We start from the raw sequence: 16,206 nt of genomic DNA, 5'->3' as shown, positions 1-16,206 counted from the left end.
GTAGTAATATTGCTTCAGCATTTTGATGCATTTGCTGGATTGATTGTAAGATGCAACGTTATAGGGTTTGTCACTTGCAGACTGGAGAGATAAACAGTCCTATGGAAAGTTCATATGACTTTTTTTTTCAATTTTGAGCTGTAAAATGTTCAAAATCCAGCAAGTGTTAGTTATTCCGTACTTGAATATAATCAAGAGCTAAAATAAAAACAAAGAACTGTAGATCCTGGAGATCTGAAATAATATCAAATTGCTGAGAAACTCAGGTCTGGCAGCATTTGTAGGGTCACTGGACTCCACATTAACTCTTTCTCTCTCTACAAATGCTGCCAAACCTGCTGAGTTTCTGTTCCCTGTTTCTGTTATAAATAGGAACAGTTCTGTTCAACTTAAAATATCTACTATAGAAGTTTGTTTGAAATATCTACAGCATTGATTTAAGTAGACTCTTTAACAACACTTCATGTTTCAATGAGTTGGGTGAAAGAATGTAAATTATATAATTCATGCTTATTAACTTCTTTAAAGTATCAAGCAAACTTAGTTAAAATCAATTTGGTTCTAGTGCAGTACGATACTACCTTTAAAAACTGGGTGAGAATTTACAGAGACATAAATCTAGCAGGTAACAAAAATGACCAGACAGGGCTTTCTGTTTGCTGTTTTTTTGGATATGTTATCAAATATGTGCCTCAATGTGAAGGCAAGGATGTGAAGTTGAGACTTGTGCATGATGGGTATGATGGCTGAAATAATTTAGAACCAAGATGGCATCCAAAAGCATAAAATCAATCGGGCCAGATGGTGTGATTGGACATTTGTGTAAAAACAATAGGAAATTTAGACTAGGTCATCTCGCACACATTATGTGCTGTCAGATTTTTGTCATTTACGTTGCAATCATGAGTGCTCAATTTTGTTTTCTACTCTCCCTCTCCGCTGGTTAAAATTAAAAATTAAATGCAACTAGATTGACGATGTGGTCAATTTCAGACCATATCAGGTTCGATATTTAAAACAAGTCTAAATTCCTTTAGTCAATAAGAAATAACTGGGTGATTTTAAAAAAAAACAAATATACTCAAATAAATATGCGAAGATGAAGGAACAGTTTGGGTTATGCAAGTATGTAAATACGCACGTCACGCCATGCACCCTGGAGAAAAAAGGTGGTTTAAAAATTACACTTTTTATTGAACTTTATCATCCTGCACTTAAAGTTTGGTAGAATATACATTATTGAAAAATACAATATTTATCTTGCATGAGAGTAAAATGTTTGTGTTGGTAGAGATGCCCACCAGCTTTGACAAAGTCTGTCGAAAAAGATAAAGGCATGGCTTGTCTTAAACACTGTTCTGATTTTGCAGTTATTCACTTACACAAGTTGCTGGCACTTGTTGTCTTCCTGGTTCTAGCTGGTAGAATTCCTTACGCTGGACATGAATTATCTCCAGGCATTTTCCATGAGTGGTAATGACGAATTCCAGTGGATTTTCAGCTCAAACTCTTTGCTGAGACAGGTACTAAAAAGAGGGAGCATTACGCTGTGATGTTCAGTAACGTCAAATGCTCTCTCCGAGTGAGTCCAAAATGCAATTGTAAAATGAAATCAAACTACAGATGCTGAAATCTGAAATAAAACAAGAAAGTTCTGATGTGTCTCAGGAGGTCTCGGGGCATCTGTGGAAGAAGAATCTTGAGTTTTGAGTTCAATATGATTCTTCTTCGGAATTGAAGGGAACTGGAAAAATGGTGTGCTGTATGTTGTCGAAACTGTGGGAAGAGGAGCAAGAACAAGAAGAAGTTAAGGTATCTTGCAGCTGGAATTAAACTTTTCTTCTGTCATAGCAATTCATCTGCAATGTTTAAGATACAGGGGCATCACACATTTTTTGTGGACTAACAGTTGGAAAATTTTTTATTTTACAGCAATTATTATTAAAAACATATTAGTTGCCATAATTAAAAATGTTTTCTCTGACTTAATGGACATCATAATTTAAATCTGTGCAGTGATTTTAATGGCAACTAAAAAAAACTCCAGATTGACATTGGTGCCTCAGTGAGACCAATTTCCCTAGGGAGGGGAAACTGAAGTAACAGATGGATGGTCCAGGAAGATTATTTTCTTGGCCAGAATAGAATCTTTCGTGCACTGCCTGAAATATTCAGTCATTGCAATCTTATGACACTCCACCCCAAGCTCAGTTGGAATCAAGCTGTGCTTTTTCTACAACCATTGAATCAGATGAGATGTTAAGGGAATGTTCTATTTTGACCTTGAGGCTTTAAGTGCCATTCTAAGATAAGAAAAGATTATCCTTCTGGAGACATTAATAGGGTTGACTGTGACATGATGTCCAAAGAGGTAACATTGGGGAACAGTGAGAGAATTCAATTTGAATTTTGTTGTCCTCTTGACAAGGTGTTCTCTGCTTTGGCCTCGTTATAGTAATCATAAATTTCATAACTATTTTCTGCCAGAGGACAAATATTAAAAAAAAACTCAGGCCATCCCACACCAAATGCTGGCACCTCCTGAATTATGCAGTTGTTTGAGTGCTTGGAACTGATGCCTGCTGAAGCACCTTAGTCGATTGGGAATGAACATCCAACTAATATAAAGACATTATAAGAAACAAAAAGAATGAGCAAAAGATCAATGTCTTAGCTTTACCAATGTGATATCGTCAAAACTCTTCATGCACCCAACTTTGTTTCAAAACAGTGGGACAAGTCAAGTCAGCTATACTGGACACCAGTGTCCAGACCATTGGCTTTAGACAACACTGTCGCCAAGACTAGTTTGACAAAAGAGATGTAGAAATATCTGACCTTCTGGAACAACAATGAGCAAATTCTGTTGACTGTCAGAACAACTAAAGGTCACAAGTCAAGAAGATAACATTCCACCTTGAGGCTGACATCAAAAGCGAAATCTGGAACATGTGGTGGAAAGAGAGAGAACCTGAGCAATCCATGAGAATGTTCACCGTGCCACATACACAACATTGTTTGAAGCCACTAAGGCCATCGTTGAACAAATTCAAAATGGACAAAGTCATCTTCATTCATAGGATGGTGTATCCCTTCTTAAGAATACCAACGTTATCCTTCAGTGCAGTTAAATGAATTAATGTATATTGAGAAGAGCAGTGTATTGTGGCAGTGGTCGTGTCTCTACCTCTGAGCCAGGAAGTCTGCATTCAAGTCCAACTTGCTCTCGAGATGTGTCATAACATCTCAGAACAGGTTGATTAGAAATATCCATGCTGATAAAGTGGTGAGGCTCTTCTGGAGTAGTAATGGTGTCCCTGCATCTGAACTAGAAGGTCTGGATTCAAGTAGAGAGAGGAGGAAAACTTCTTCAAGGCAGGCATCCTTGCAAGAGGATTCGCAGTAGGGTTAACCACTTCACCCTAGTTCCAAACTTCCAGCTCAGCACTGTCCCATCACTTGTCCGGACTTGTCCTACCTGCCTATCTCCTTTTCCACCTATCCACTCCACCCTCTCCTCCCTGACCTATCACCTTCATCCCCTCCCCCACTCACCCATTGTACTCTATGCTACTTTCTCCCCACCCCCACCCTCCTCTAGTTTATCTCTCCACGCTTCAGGCTCACTGCCTTTATTCCTGATGAAGGGCTTTTGCCCGAAACGTCGATTTCGAAGCTCCTTGGATGCTGCCTGAACTGCTGTGCTCTTCCAGCACCACTAATCCAGAATCCAGGGTCTGGATTCAAGTCCTGCCTACCTCAGGTGTGTGTACTAACATGTCTGAGCAGGTTGACTCAAAATTAATATGTTGAGAAAGCTTTATTCAGGAAAAGAAGATTGAAATAACTACACAAGGCTGGTATCGTGTCTCCAAGTCACCCTTTGTTTACATGTGCACAGTACATAGATTCTGATGAGCCAGTCCTGACAAGGTGACTAGATTCCTGTCTCTTGTGCCCAAAGTGTCTATGGAGAGTTTTCTTCTCTTTAGCTGGTATCAAGGCTGCATCCATCTTGGTCTTTGAGGTTTCCTGGACACTACACGGAACAGGAGAACCCACGGTTTCTGACAGGCCTTTTGGCTGTTCTAAGGGGCCAGATATGTTTTGTGCCTGCCCAGTTTGCAAGGTAACAACTTTTGATCCATATTTGTTCAGTACTGCCTCACCTATCAAACGTTGTATATCTTGGGACTTGACTTTGGGTTGACTTCACCTCGTACTCATGCAGGGCCATTTCTATGGTTTTGACATCAAACCTCATCCCTGAAGTATTGGTGTTCCTGCTGCCGTTTCACTCTGCCCCCAGAGAGGGAGTCTTCTCCCTATTGGCAACTTTGCTGGAGCTATCCCTGTAGTTGCATGAGTGGTGGTCCTACGATCGATCAGGAACCAGGACAATTGGTATCAAATGAAGCTATAGTTGTTTCTTTAAGTCTGTCTTGATCATTTGGCCTGCTGTTTTTGCTAGACTGTTGGACGATGGATGGTTTAGAATTAGCTGAACATGCTGAATGTCATTCAAGTGTTTCCGAAATTCGAATTCCCTGCAGTAAATGACATCCCATTGTCTGTGGTCAATACTTCCAAGAGTCCTTGTATTGTAAACAATGCTTGCAGCTTTTCAATCATCATTCCTCACTTTGCCAATCAACTCTATGCACATTCAACCACTTTGGGCATCCACAAAGATCCAGGAACATCGAGCGCATGAAAAGACTGGCATAATCAATGTGTAAACGAGTCTAAGCTTTTCTTGGCCACTCCTACAAATTTGGGCGGTGCTGCTGGAGGTAATGTTTGTCCTTGTAGGTACTCTGAGCACTACCACACGAATGCAGATATGTTGGCATCCATTCCTGGTCACCAGACATATATTTTTCCTAACGTCTTTTTGGAAATCCCTGAATGACCCTAGTGGAGTTCAGCCAGTATCTGGCAGCGACTTTTACTTGGGATAATTGCTCTTGCTCCCCATTATTGCACCGGTATCGACCTCCATGAGAACTGGGTGACCATTTAACTAAATGTTTATTTTGTTTCTGATTTGGATGTTGCTATTCAATTTAACTGTTCCAAACCACATGTAGGTGGAGTTTGCAGGAAATGCACTCTTCTGGATACCAATCTATGAGTTCTCCTCCTCAAGTCAGGCCTCGTAGGACTCCTTTGCTGTCTCGAGTCCTCATACTGGCAACAACTACAATGGCTTGCTGGCCCGGATCCTGAAGAGCATTTCAGCCTCATTTGGCTGAGGCTCAGCTTTGTTTTGGCATTTTGCTGTGGGCTGACCTAGGGTCCTTCTCACAATATGCCTTGTGTGACCTCTACGATTGCTCACGCTCAGTCAGACAGATGAGTGCTCCACTTGCTACGTTTTCTCATGACAAATCCAGTTCTCATGCCTGCTTGAAGTCTCATACCAGTTGAGCTTCAGCTAGTAGGCACTTTTGCATGGTTATGTTATTAATCCCACATACCAAACAGGGTCTCAGCATCTTTTTAATGGTTAACCCAAAATCACATGCCTCTACCAGTCATCTTAACCGTGTCAAAAACCTGGTACAGATTCCCCGGTTCTTGAGCAGCCTCATAGAACCGATAGTGCCTCAGAATTAGACTAGGTTTGGGGTTGTAATATTCCTTAGCTAAACCTGTCAACTCGTGAAAGACTTTCGTATCTGGTGCTTCAGGGCAAGTTAGGCTCCTAATAACGGAAAATAATGCAGGTCCACAAACAGTCAGAAGGGTTATTCATTGGTTTTCATCTGTCCCAACGTCATACACCTAGAAAAATAAATAGTCTTTCCATATAACCGGCCTAGGCTGCGATGGCAGGATTAAACAAGTCAAGCTTCCCAAATAAAGGATGATGTCAGTAATGCTTACCCATTTAAAGATGACTGTGTTTCGAGTGAAATTTATGAAAGCGTATACTGTTGTGCCATGTTTCCACTGAACTAATTGCCTAAAGTCTGGTATCTCGTCACCAAGTCATCCTTTATTTACATGTGCACAGTATGTAGATGCTGACCAGCTGGCTCGGAGCCGGTCCTAAGAATGAGGAAACTCTGAATCTCCTTTTTATATCTGTCACTCGGGGCTCCCCTTGGCCCAGGTTTACAACCCCAATCAAGGATTTCATAGTTAATAAGATCCACCTGGTCTTGGTTCCAGTCACTACAGAGATGAAATACAGTGAGGTACTGTATTCTGCAGGAATGTCTCGTAAGACCTGCTTTAAACAATATATTGTGTCGCAAGACGTAATTTAAGTGCAAATAAAAGATTCATCTTTAGGCTAATGTTAATGTGAATTAACATTAGTTGTCCCTCAATTTGAAGATGCTATCTGCTCAGGATCCCATGTTTCTGCCATGGGTGGTCTTATGAGAGAAAAGACTAATTCTCAACCCTCCAATCTTTGGACATACGGGGCAGGATATCCTGCAAAATAGTGGGATCTGGTTCTGAAAAAGAGTCATACTGGACTTGAAACGTTGACTGGTTTGCAATCCACAATGCTGCCAGACATATGAGTTTTTCCAGCACATTTTGTTATTATTTCGTACTTCCAACATTCATAGTATTCTTGTTTTATAAGAGGGAATTGCAAATCTGATACACAGTGAGCAGTGAACAACATTTCGTGCGCGGAATGAACATTTTTCATCTAACTCTTCCTACTTCCTAAGAAGCTTCTAATTTTTTTATTGACTATCAATTTGTTGTTTTCCTTTAAATCACAATTGAAGTAATTGTCTGAGAACAATATGCTGATTCTGCAGTTTTTAATAACTATTAGTAATAGTTCGCTGAAGCTGTTTATTATGTGCGTTTCGCTCAACCAGTTTGTTTGTGTCTTTATAGATCAAAAAATCTTTCTTTTGGTGAAAATTGAGTAGAATTTATTTTTAATTACTTCTGTACTTTTTGTTTTGCAATGGCTGTTTATGCAAGTTTTATACATATGGATAAGTCCTTTATAAGTTTTTTTTTGTTTTTCTTTTGTCTGAAGGCTATTGCAGTTCAAGTAAACGAACGCAGCTTCAGCTGGTAAAAGCAGCTGATGTTAATAACAAAACCAATGAATGTGCTGGTGGTGGTGACAATGTTGTTAACCATGATGACGATGGTGAAAGAGGCTTTGTTGATGAAGCAGAAGAGCACCATTTTGTTACATTGAAGACCCTAGAGCCAGAAACAGATGTGACCCCTGTGGAAAAAATTGGGATTACTTACAATGCAGAAACATCAGTTATCAACTCAACTCCAAATGATTCAGCTTTACCTCCAGGATCTAAACCAAATATGAGGTATAAAAACTGGTACCTTAGTTCGAGTAGAAGTAATAATAATAGACTTGGGCAGATTTGTTAATAGTAGTATCTTACCTAACCTTTCAATATCCACTCATTCTTCTGAGAAAATACAGAAGATGTATTTTTATTTTACAGAATAGGCAATTAGCAGCTTGCAGGCTATGTACCTCTTCATATTAACTTTGCGTAATAATTTATGACAGGCCTTTTACATCACTGTATAAAGCTGGCAACTCTGAGGATGTTATTTCTTCAATAACTCTCCTCTTCTTTTGTCTGTTTCTTAAAGTTTGTTCATTATTTCTGAGTCTGATTTGCTAAATTTTGTTTGCAGACTGTGTTTTGACACCAGTATTACACCTGTAGTCCTGAGGAGCCCTCTTGATGCACTCTCAAAAAAGAATATAATCCAATCCACTTCAGATGTTGAAAGACATATGACTCTGTCCAACCATTTTGGAAAGGAGTAAGTAACTCTATAAATATTCAGACTCCCACTGATCCTTTTTTTCTTACACTTTTTCTGAAAGCATTGGTTGCCTGCACAATTATGGTTCCACATGTACCATGCAACCTTCATGCCTTCAATTTTAAGGACAATATAACTATGTCCAATCCTGTTATCTCCTGGCTTCATAAGGATCACTTAAAGTGGTCCAGATAAGAACTGTGGCTTCTTTATTTTCCCCTCTCTAATCGAGTGGTGTTGAGTATAATAATAGCATCACAAGTGCTCCCCTGTCTGAGTAATGACACTGATTGATAATAAAGTTTCCTGATGTGCTTGAATGGATCAGTTTGTTGGGACAGTGAACTGCTAAACAAAAAAGCTGTGAATTTGTTCAAGTAATATAACCGTGTACAACATAGTTGTGTGCTGAATTATCTAAGAATTATTGTATTAACTTGCTTCCTTTCAAATAGATGGGTTTTATTTAATTGTAGACTGTCTCACTTATTGTATTCTTGTTTTTCATGTATAAAGCTCAGTATTTCATTCACTGGGTCATTTCTCAGCACAATAGCTGAACAATCTGAGCCAATTTGCCTGCTTTAAAGTTGAAATAACATTTGGCAGTTATTTATCAGTCAGCATTATTGATACATTTTCCATGGCAATATCTCTACAAATCAGATTCTACTTGCTAGTCAGTATAAATGTTGCTTTTCTTCCTGAATTAATATTCTTCTGAATTGTCCTGATGAGTGCAAGACAGTGTCTTTTTTTTTAGCATACTCAAACTTCTGTTATACCTAACAACTATTTGAAATAAAACTATGAACTCAAGTTGCATGGTATTTCTGTGTATAATTTGCAAAAAAAAATGAATTTAAATGAGATAAAATCTAGAATTTTGATATGCAGGTTGAGCATTTATATGCATATGAAAGGAATTAGGATACAGTTCTTAATCTAATACTATTGCCACATTCTTTCCACAGACCTGTTGTTTCTGTATTGCCACCATCAACACAAATTGCTCCTAGTACATTAGCCCCTGAGTCTAATGACTTTGAAATTGAACTGGTGGGAAATGAGAGCTTCAGTTTTGAGTCAAAGATTATTATACCAAGGAAAACCCAAGTATTAAGCCAGAAACCAGAAAAGCAAGAAAAGAAATCAAGCTCAAGCATGCAGAAAGTGATAAAGAAAGGTAAACATAAAACAGGAGGAAAAAAAGCTGTCACAGATGAAAAGCAGGCTGAATTACTAACTGAGCCAATGCACTTGAAACAGTTGGAGGATGAAGAAGCTTCCAAACTAAATGAACCAGTCAGAAAGTCTACTGTACTTCCGTTGAAGAAGAATTATGAGCAGCAGCTGCAGGAAGAATTACAGAATGAACCTATGTCTACTTCTAAAGTATTTTTAAATCCCAAACAAAGAACAGAATTTGGACCTAAAAAGCAAAAATCAGGAACAAGATATGCTACAATTGAAGGCAACAGAGATGGTCTTGCGGCATTCCAGGAAGAACCACCTGTAGCTGTGACAGAAAAAGCAAATGGAATGGAAAAGCCCAAAGTATCTCAACAGGGAGCAATAAATTCTGAGAACTTTGCAAAATCTAATAGTTTGGCCAATTTACCTAAAACTGGAGCAACCAATAAAAAAACACACAAAAGAATTTTATGTGCAGAATCTGAAACTCCAAACAAAAAGAAAGTGGTAAACCAAACCCTGTCATCAGGTAATTGTTTTATCTTTATTCTAAAACAGCATTTAATTGTTGATAGAGTATGTGAACTAACCTGATCAAAATGTCTTCACTGAGTTATTGGCTGCTTAAAATGCACGTTGCTGTATGCATGTCGCTCTGTTTGTCTGTCCACTCTGTAGCTCATGCAGCATTTAGTCTACCATTCTGAAGAGGATCTGCTCTTAACATGTAGCTGACACAAAGGAAATAACCTGTAAAGTGTTTTGAAACCAGACGAAAGCAAATTTAATTTCACAGATCAATGACCAGGGGCATAGATTTAAGGTAAGGGGCAGAAGGTTTACAGGAGATGTGAGGCAAGACGTATTCAACCAGAGGGTGGTGGGAATCTGGAAGTCACTGTCTGTAAGGATGGTAGAGGCAAAGCCCCTAATAACATTTTAGTAGTATTTAGATGTGTGCTTACAATACCAAGACCAAGTGCTAGGAAATGGGATTAAAGTAATTAGGTGGTTGTTTTTGATTAGTGCCAATTTCATGTAAACAACTCGCAACAATTCTGCTGCAAACTGTTTGGAAATAAATCTTGAGTTGATGATGGCTGCATTCTATGAAGCTCCTTTTCATTGTATGCTAAATTTGGAAAACATTTCCAGTTGTAATATTCAAGTTTATTTTCAGGTTTTCTATGACACATGTTATCCATGTCTTGTATCTCATAATGGAAGGTGTCATCAACAGTGTTATGTACCAGCACTTGCTTAGCAATAACTTGCTCAATGATGCTCAGTTTGGGTTCTGCAAGTGCCGCTCATTTCCTGACCTCAATACAGCCTTAGTTCAGACATGGACAAAAGAGCTGAATTCCAGACATAAGGTCGAAGTGAATGTCTTTGGTATCAAGAAATCCAAGCAATACTGGAATCGATGGGCACTGGGGAAAACTGTCTGCTGGCTGGAGTCATACCTAGCACAAACTAAACTGGTGGCTATTGAGGCTCAGTCACCTGAGCTCTAGGACATCACTACAGGAGTTCCTCAGGATAATATCCTCGGCTCAATCATTTTCAGCTGCTTAATCAGTGACCTTGCCTTCATTTATGACTCATCAAATACTGAAGCAAGCCATGTTCAAATGCAACAAAACTTGTACAATATCCAGGTTTGGGCTGGCAAGTGAAAAGTAACATTTGTGCCACTCAAATAAGAGGTAATGATGATCTCCAATAAACAAGATAACCATCACCCCTTGACATTCAATCGTGATATTATCACAAAATCCCCTGGAATCAACATTATTGAAGTTATCATTGACCACAAACTCAACTGTACTCGCTATTTAACATTCTAGCCCCAAGAGGAGGTTTGAAGCTATGCATCCTGCAGCAAAGTAGCTTACCACTTAGCTCCCTAAGCCTGCCCACCATCTACACAGTGCATGATGGAATCTCCCCATCTGGCTGCATGAGTATCGCTCCAACAATGCTCTAAGCTTGACACCATCCAGGACAAAGTCGCCCACTTAATTGGGATCCACAAACATTCAGTTTTCACCCCAATGCTCAGTAGTAGGTGTGTACCATCTGTGAGTTACGCTACAGAAATTCACCAAGGCTCCTTAAGCAACACCTTTCAAACCCATGATCTCTACCATCTTGAAGGACAAGGGCAGAAGATATCTGGAAACACCACCACCTGGAAGCTCCCCCTCCAAGCCACTCACCATCCTGACATGGAAATATATTGCCGATCCTTTAGTGTTCTTTAGGTAAGAGTCCCAATCTGGGCCCACTATGCAGCTAAAGCTGCAGCTGCCACTTCCCCGACATCGCCAGAAGTCCCCACTCTGGGCCTACCACAACCATGAGCCACTAATGCAGCCACTACCTCTCCACTTTCACCAGGAGTCCTGCTCAGGTCTCCTCCATGATGACACCTTCTCTCTTGCTGACAATAAGATGATGAAGAGAAAGAAAGAAGACTAAAAGGAAAGAGAAAGAAGGATGCTGCAGACCTGGAATGGATGGGCTCCAGAGCCCAAACGCTATCTACCTTGTTGGTGCTGCCATCTTGGAAATTTTTTCCTGTATCTTTTTATTTCACAAAAGGTGATTATTCTATATAGGTCTGAAAGTATTAAAGCTGAAGAGTGCCATAAGCAGCATCCACTAGCATGATGAGCTTGTGGTATCTCAGGATCTTAAAGGAATAAATCTACCATCTGGTCCTCCTAAAAGTCTTTAACACTATCCATTATATCCATGTAACCTGTAGCTAGTTGCTAATATGCAATAAATTACATTTTGTTAACTACTCCTAGTTAGAGCAGGAAATTGTTTTCCTCTACTATACAAGACTAAGTCGACCATAATCATTTCCTACACTTAAAGGATGGTGGCAACAACCTTCATCCTGAATAGCAACATATGGATTACATGATTTGGCATGCCCATGCAACATGCTACTGTAGGACGGCTCATAATATTTCTATAATTTGCCAATTAGGTTCTAAAATGGAGGAAACAATCGATTTTAGTTTTCAGTTCTGTGAAGGTCAGATGTTTTTGTTTTTAGAAATAGCCAGAAAAAAATTGAACAGTAGTCGAAATATAGCATTTTCAAGAAATCATGTGAATTTAAATAAATTTATAAGGAATTCCCAAGGACATAATTGCTACTGACTAGTTTTACAACCGAGGGAGTCAGAAAGGAGCCCCGACATGGGTTCGCTCAGAGGGAAATTATCTGTTAGATTTGCTTTCTTCGTAAGAGTCAGGGGAGAATTTATCAGTTGCTAAGAGAAAAAGCAAAAAATCAGTGGTTGTCTCTGAGAGCAACCCATGTCCAGTAGCAGTAGTGAGCTGAATTAGTAGAATTTTTAATGTGCTGGGGAGATAAATTAATTGAAGTGAAGAGCCTAGAGTGAATTCACAGAACTTTGATGCAAAGCAAACCCGATTGCAGCCATGCTTATTGAGTGTCTATACAGTTATTGCTGTCATAACATATTTCTTCCTGATATTTGTAATGAGTTTGTTTCAACTGTTTATTTAATGTGTTGCTATTTGTTGTTCTGTTAAAAGTACATTTTCAGCCTCGTGAATATGTTCAGTGATTGACTTCCATGGTAAATGAAAAGAGAAAAATAAAGCACACTATGAAACTAGATCTCATTGTGATATCTGTCTTGTCCAGTATTACTGTCAGCTGAGGTCTTAACAGTATACTGCAGTGAGGATTTAATTTGGCTGCTTATAATCACATGATGAGCAGTGCTGTAAAATCTTAAGAATTGCCTTGAGTCACCTCCTTATGCAACGCAGTCAGCAATAGTGAATAGCTGAAGATTTAAGCATCCTATAGAAGAAATGAAGTGGCTTGTGTGTAATTCCAAAATGTTAAATACTCTCCTAATGCCTGTCCTTAAGCTTAACATGAAAACTGATTTTTTTAAAGAAATAAAGTTTACTCTGAGCACATTAGTAACTTCACAGGAGCTGCATGTTCTCATTTTTTACTTTGCTTTCATTACCAGGTTATGCCACTTTGTCTAAGCTGTCCATGCCATTGACTGAGACTGTAGCAGACGATCAAGAATGTGGCAGGTTAGCTGAATTGGAAGCAAACAAACTAAATGCCAGCCTACTCAAAGGGAAGAACAAGAAAAAAAACACTGTGTATGTATCTTAAACTCTTTCAAGACTTTCACAAAGAATCATTTCAAGAAGATACAAAATTTGGAAAGACAGTATAAGTAAAATCAATACAAACATTGCTGTTTGGTTTCTTTAAAGTTTCCTCCTTGAGTTAGCTGATTGCTGGTGATAACTTGTTTAACACATGCTGGCAACCATCTACTTTTTCACACAAGTGGCTTTTCTCAATGTGTGAACTCACTGCCTGAGCATTTTTGTGCATTGCCTGCACATACAGCACGGAAACAGACCTTTTGGTCCAACTTGACATGCCGACCAGATATCCTAACCTAATCTAGTTCCATTTGCTAGCACTTGGCCCTTATCCCTCTAAACCCTTCCTATTCATTTATCCATCCAGATGTCTTTTAAATGCTGCAATTGTACTAGCCTCCACTACTTCCTCTGGCAGCTCATTCCATACATACACACCCTCTGCGTGATAAGGTTGTCCCTTAGGTCTCTTTTACATCTTTCCCCTCTCACCTTAAACCTATGCACTCTAGTTCTGGCCTCCCGAACCCAAGGGAAAATAGTTTCTCTATTTATCCTATCCATGCCCCTCATGATTTTATAAGCTTGTATGAGGTCACCCCTCAGTCTCTGCTCTAGGGAAAACAGGCCCTGTCTATTCAGCCTCTCCCTACAGCTCAAATTGTCCAACCCTGCCAACATGCTTGTAAATCGTTTCTGAACCTTTCAAGTTTCAGAAAAGACAGATTTCCAAATAATTTTTCCATAATGATCATGGCGATGCCTTTATAGTTATTGCAATCACTATGGTCTTCTTGGTTCTTGCCATTTCCCATACCTGGAGATTTGCTAACAGCAAGTGAGTCAGTGGCATTGATAAGTTGCTTCACTACGATTATTCTCAGTACGTTGGAAGTAAGGCAATGCAACAGTAGTATTTAAGGAAAAGTAAAACAGGAACTGTAGGTCTATTAGCCTGACCGCAATCATTGGAAGATACTGGAATCTGTTATTAAGGAAGTGTTGACAATGTACTGAGAAACTAGTAGTATAATTAATACAGTACAGGAGAAGGCTTGCAGGGAACATATAAAGATTGACACTAAGAATTTCTATAAGTATGTGAAGAGAAAGAAATTAGTGACGTCAAATATAGATCCCCTACAGATACAAATGTGTGTGTGTGTGTGTGTGTGGGGGGGGGGGGGGTGGGGGAGAGGTGTATGATAGGGGACAAAAAAATGGCTGAGGAACTGTATATTTTGGTTCTGTCATTATAAAAGAGGACACAAGGCAGATTCCAGAAATATTGAAGATTGCAAGACTTACTGAGTGGGAAGAACTGAGGGAGATCAATATTAGTAGAAAAATGGAGCTGGGAAAATTGAGGGGATTGAAGGCAGATAAATTCCCAGGGCCTGATAATCTACATCCCAGAGTACTTAAGGAAGTAGCTCTAGAAATAGCGGATGTGTTGTTGGTCATCTGTAGAATCTAGAAGAGTTTCTGCAGATTGGAGGGTAGCTAATGTTACTCCAATATTCAAAAAGGGAGGTAGAGAGAAACCAGGGAACTATAGACCAGTAAGCCTAACATCGGTGGTGGGGAAAATTCTCGAATCCATTATCAAAGACTTTATAGCCAAGCATTGAGAAAACAATGGCAGAATCAGACAGAGTCAGCATGGATTTATAAAAGGGAATCATGCTTGACAAATTTATTGGAATTCTATGAAGATATAACCAGTAGAATTAACAAGGGGGAGCCAGTCGTTGTGGCATATTTGGACTTCTAAAAAGCATTTGACAAAGTCCGACATAAGAGATTATTGTGCAAGATTAAAACGCATGGGATTGGGTGGAGTGTATTGAGATGGAAGAAAACTAGTTGGTGGAGTGTTCAGGCAGGTGAAGGGAGATCTCATAGAGATTTATAAAATTCTAACAGGACTAGACAGGGTAGATGCAGGGAGGATGTTCCCGTTGGTGGGTGCATCCAGAACCAGGGGTGACAATCTGAGGATTTGGGGTGGACCATTTAGGACGGAGATGAGGAGACATTTCTTCACCTAAAGAGTGGTAGGTCTGTGGAACTCAGTACCACAAAAAGTAGCTGATGCCAAAACATTGAATGTATTCAAGAGATGGCTAGATATAGCACTTGGGGCGAATAAAGGTTATGGGGAGAAAGCAGGATTAGGCTGTTGAGTTGAATGATCAGCCATGATCATGATGAATGGCGGAGCAGGCTTGAAGGTCCGAATGGCTTCCTATTGCTCTCATTTTCCATGTTTCTGTATTTTTCAAAGGTGAAATTGAGTTTAACAATTTAAAGTTATTTTAAGCATTTAACTCATTGAGTAGATAAAAAGGAACTAATTAATTTAGAATACTTGGATTTACAAAGGCATCTAATAAATAAGTTGCTGCAGAAAATATTAAGTTAAAAAGGCCCGTGGAGTTTTGGGTAATATGTCAGTGTAGATGTACAAGAAGCAAAGGGCATTTTCAGATTAGTCAGCTGTATCTGCATTGCTGTCAAAGAGCATGGTGTTGGAAAAGCACAACCAGTCTGGCAGCATCCGAGAAGCAGGAGAATCGATGTTTCGGGCAAGAGCCCTTTATCAGGATGTCTGATGAAGGGCTTATGCTCGAAACATCGATTCTCCTACTTCTCAGATGCTGCCTGACCAGCTGTGCTTTTCTAGCACCGCACTCTTTGACTCTGACCTTCAGCATCTGCAGTCCTCACTTTCTCCTAGTATCTGGATTGCTGTCAGGAAAAGATCTGTTGTCTCAGTATTTAAAACTATCATTAAGAACGGAGACAAAGATATCAAGACCAGTGGAGTGCCACAAGGATCGGTGCTGGGCCCTCTACTTTTTGTCATTTACATAAATGATTTGGATGCAAGCATAAGAGGTACAGTTAGTAAGTTTGCAGATGACACCAAAATTGGAGGTGTAGTGGACAGCGAAGAGGGCTACCTCAGATTACAACAGGATCTGGACCAGATGGGCCAATGGGCTGAGAAGTGGCAGATGGAGTTTAATT

The 16,206-nt window shown here is 39.5% G+C and overlaps 1 protein-coding gene across 1 annotated transcript in view; it reads left to right on the top strand.

The window, feature by feature from the left end:
• The window catches only part of LOC122565174, a 99,977-nt gene that overhangs the window by 26,449 nt on the left and 57,322 nt on the right, over positions 1-16,206 (top strand). Inside the window, exons 7-10 of the mRNA XM_043720881.1 lie at positions 7,019-7,316; positions 7,657-7,788; positions 8,766-9,514; positions 13,020-13,161. Coding sequence (XP_043576816.1) covers positions 7,019-7,316; positions 7,657-7,788; positions 8,766-9,514; positions 13,020-13,161 — 1,321 coding nt within the window. The remainder of the gene's footprint in view (positions 1-7,018; positions 7,317-7,656; positions 7,789-8,765; positions 9,515-13,019; positions 13,162-16,206) is intronic.

This window comes from Chiloscyllium plagiosum, chromosome 2 (genome assembly GCF_004010195.1).
Source record: "Chiloscyllium plagiosum isolate BGI_BamShark_2017 chromosome 2, ASM401019v2, whole genome shotgun sequence".
Classification (NCBI taxonomy): Eukaryota; Metazoa; Chordata; class Chondrichthyes; order Orectolobiformes; family Hemiscylliidae; genus Chiloscyllium; species Chiloscyllium plagiosum.
Note: the sequence above shows the minus strand (reverse complement) of the source record. Positions and strands in the feature narration are given on the sequence as shown.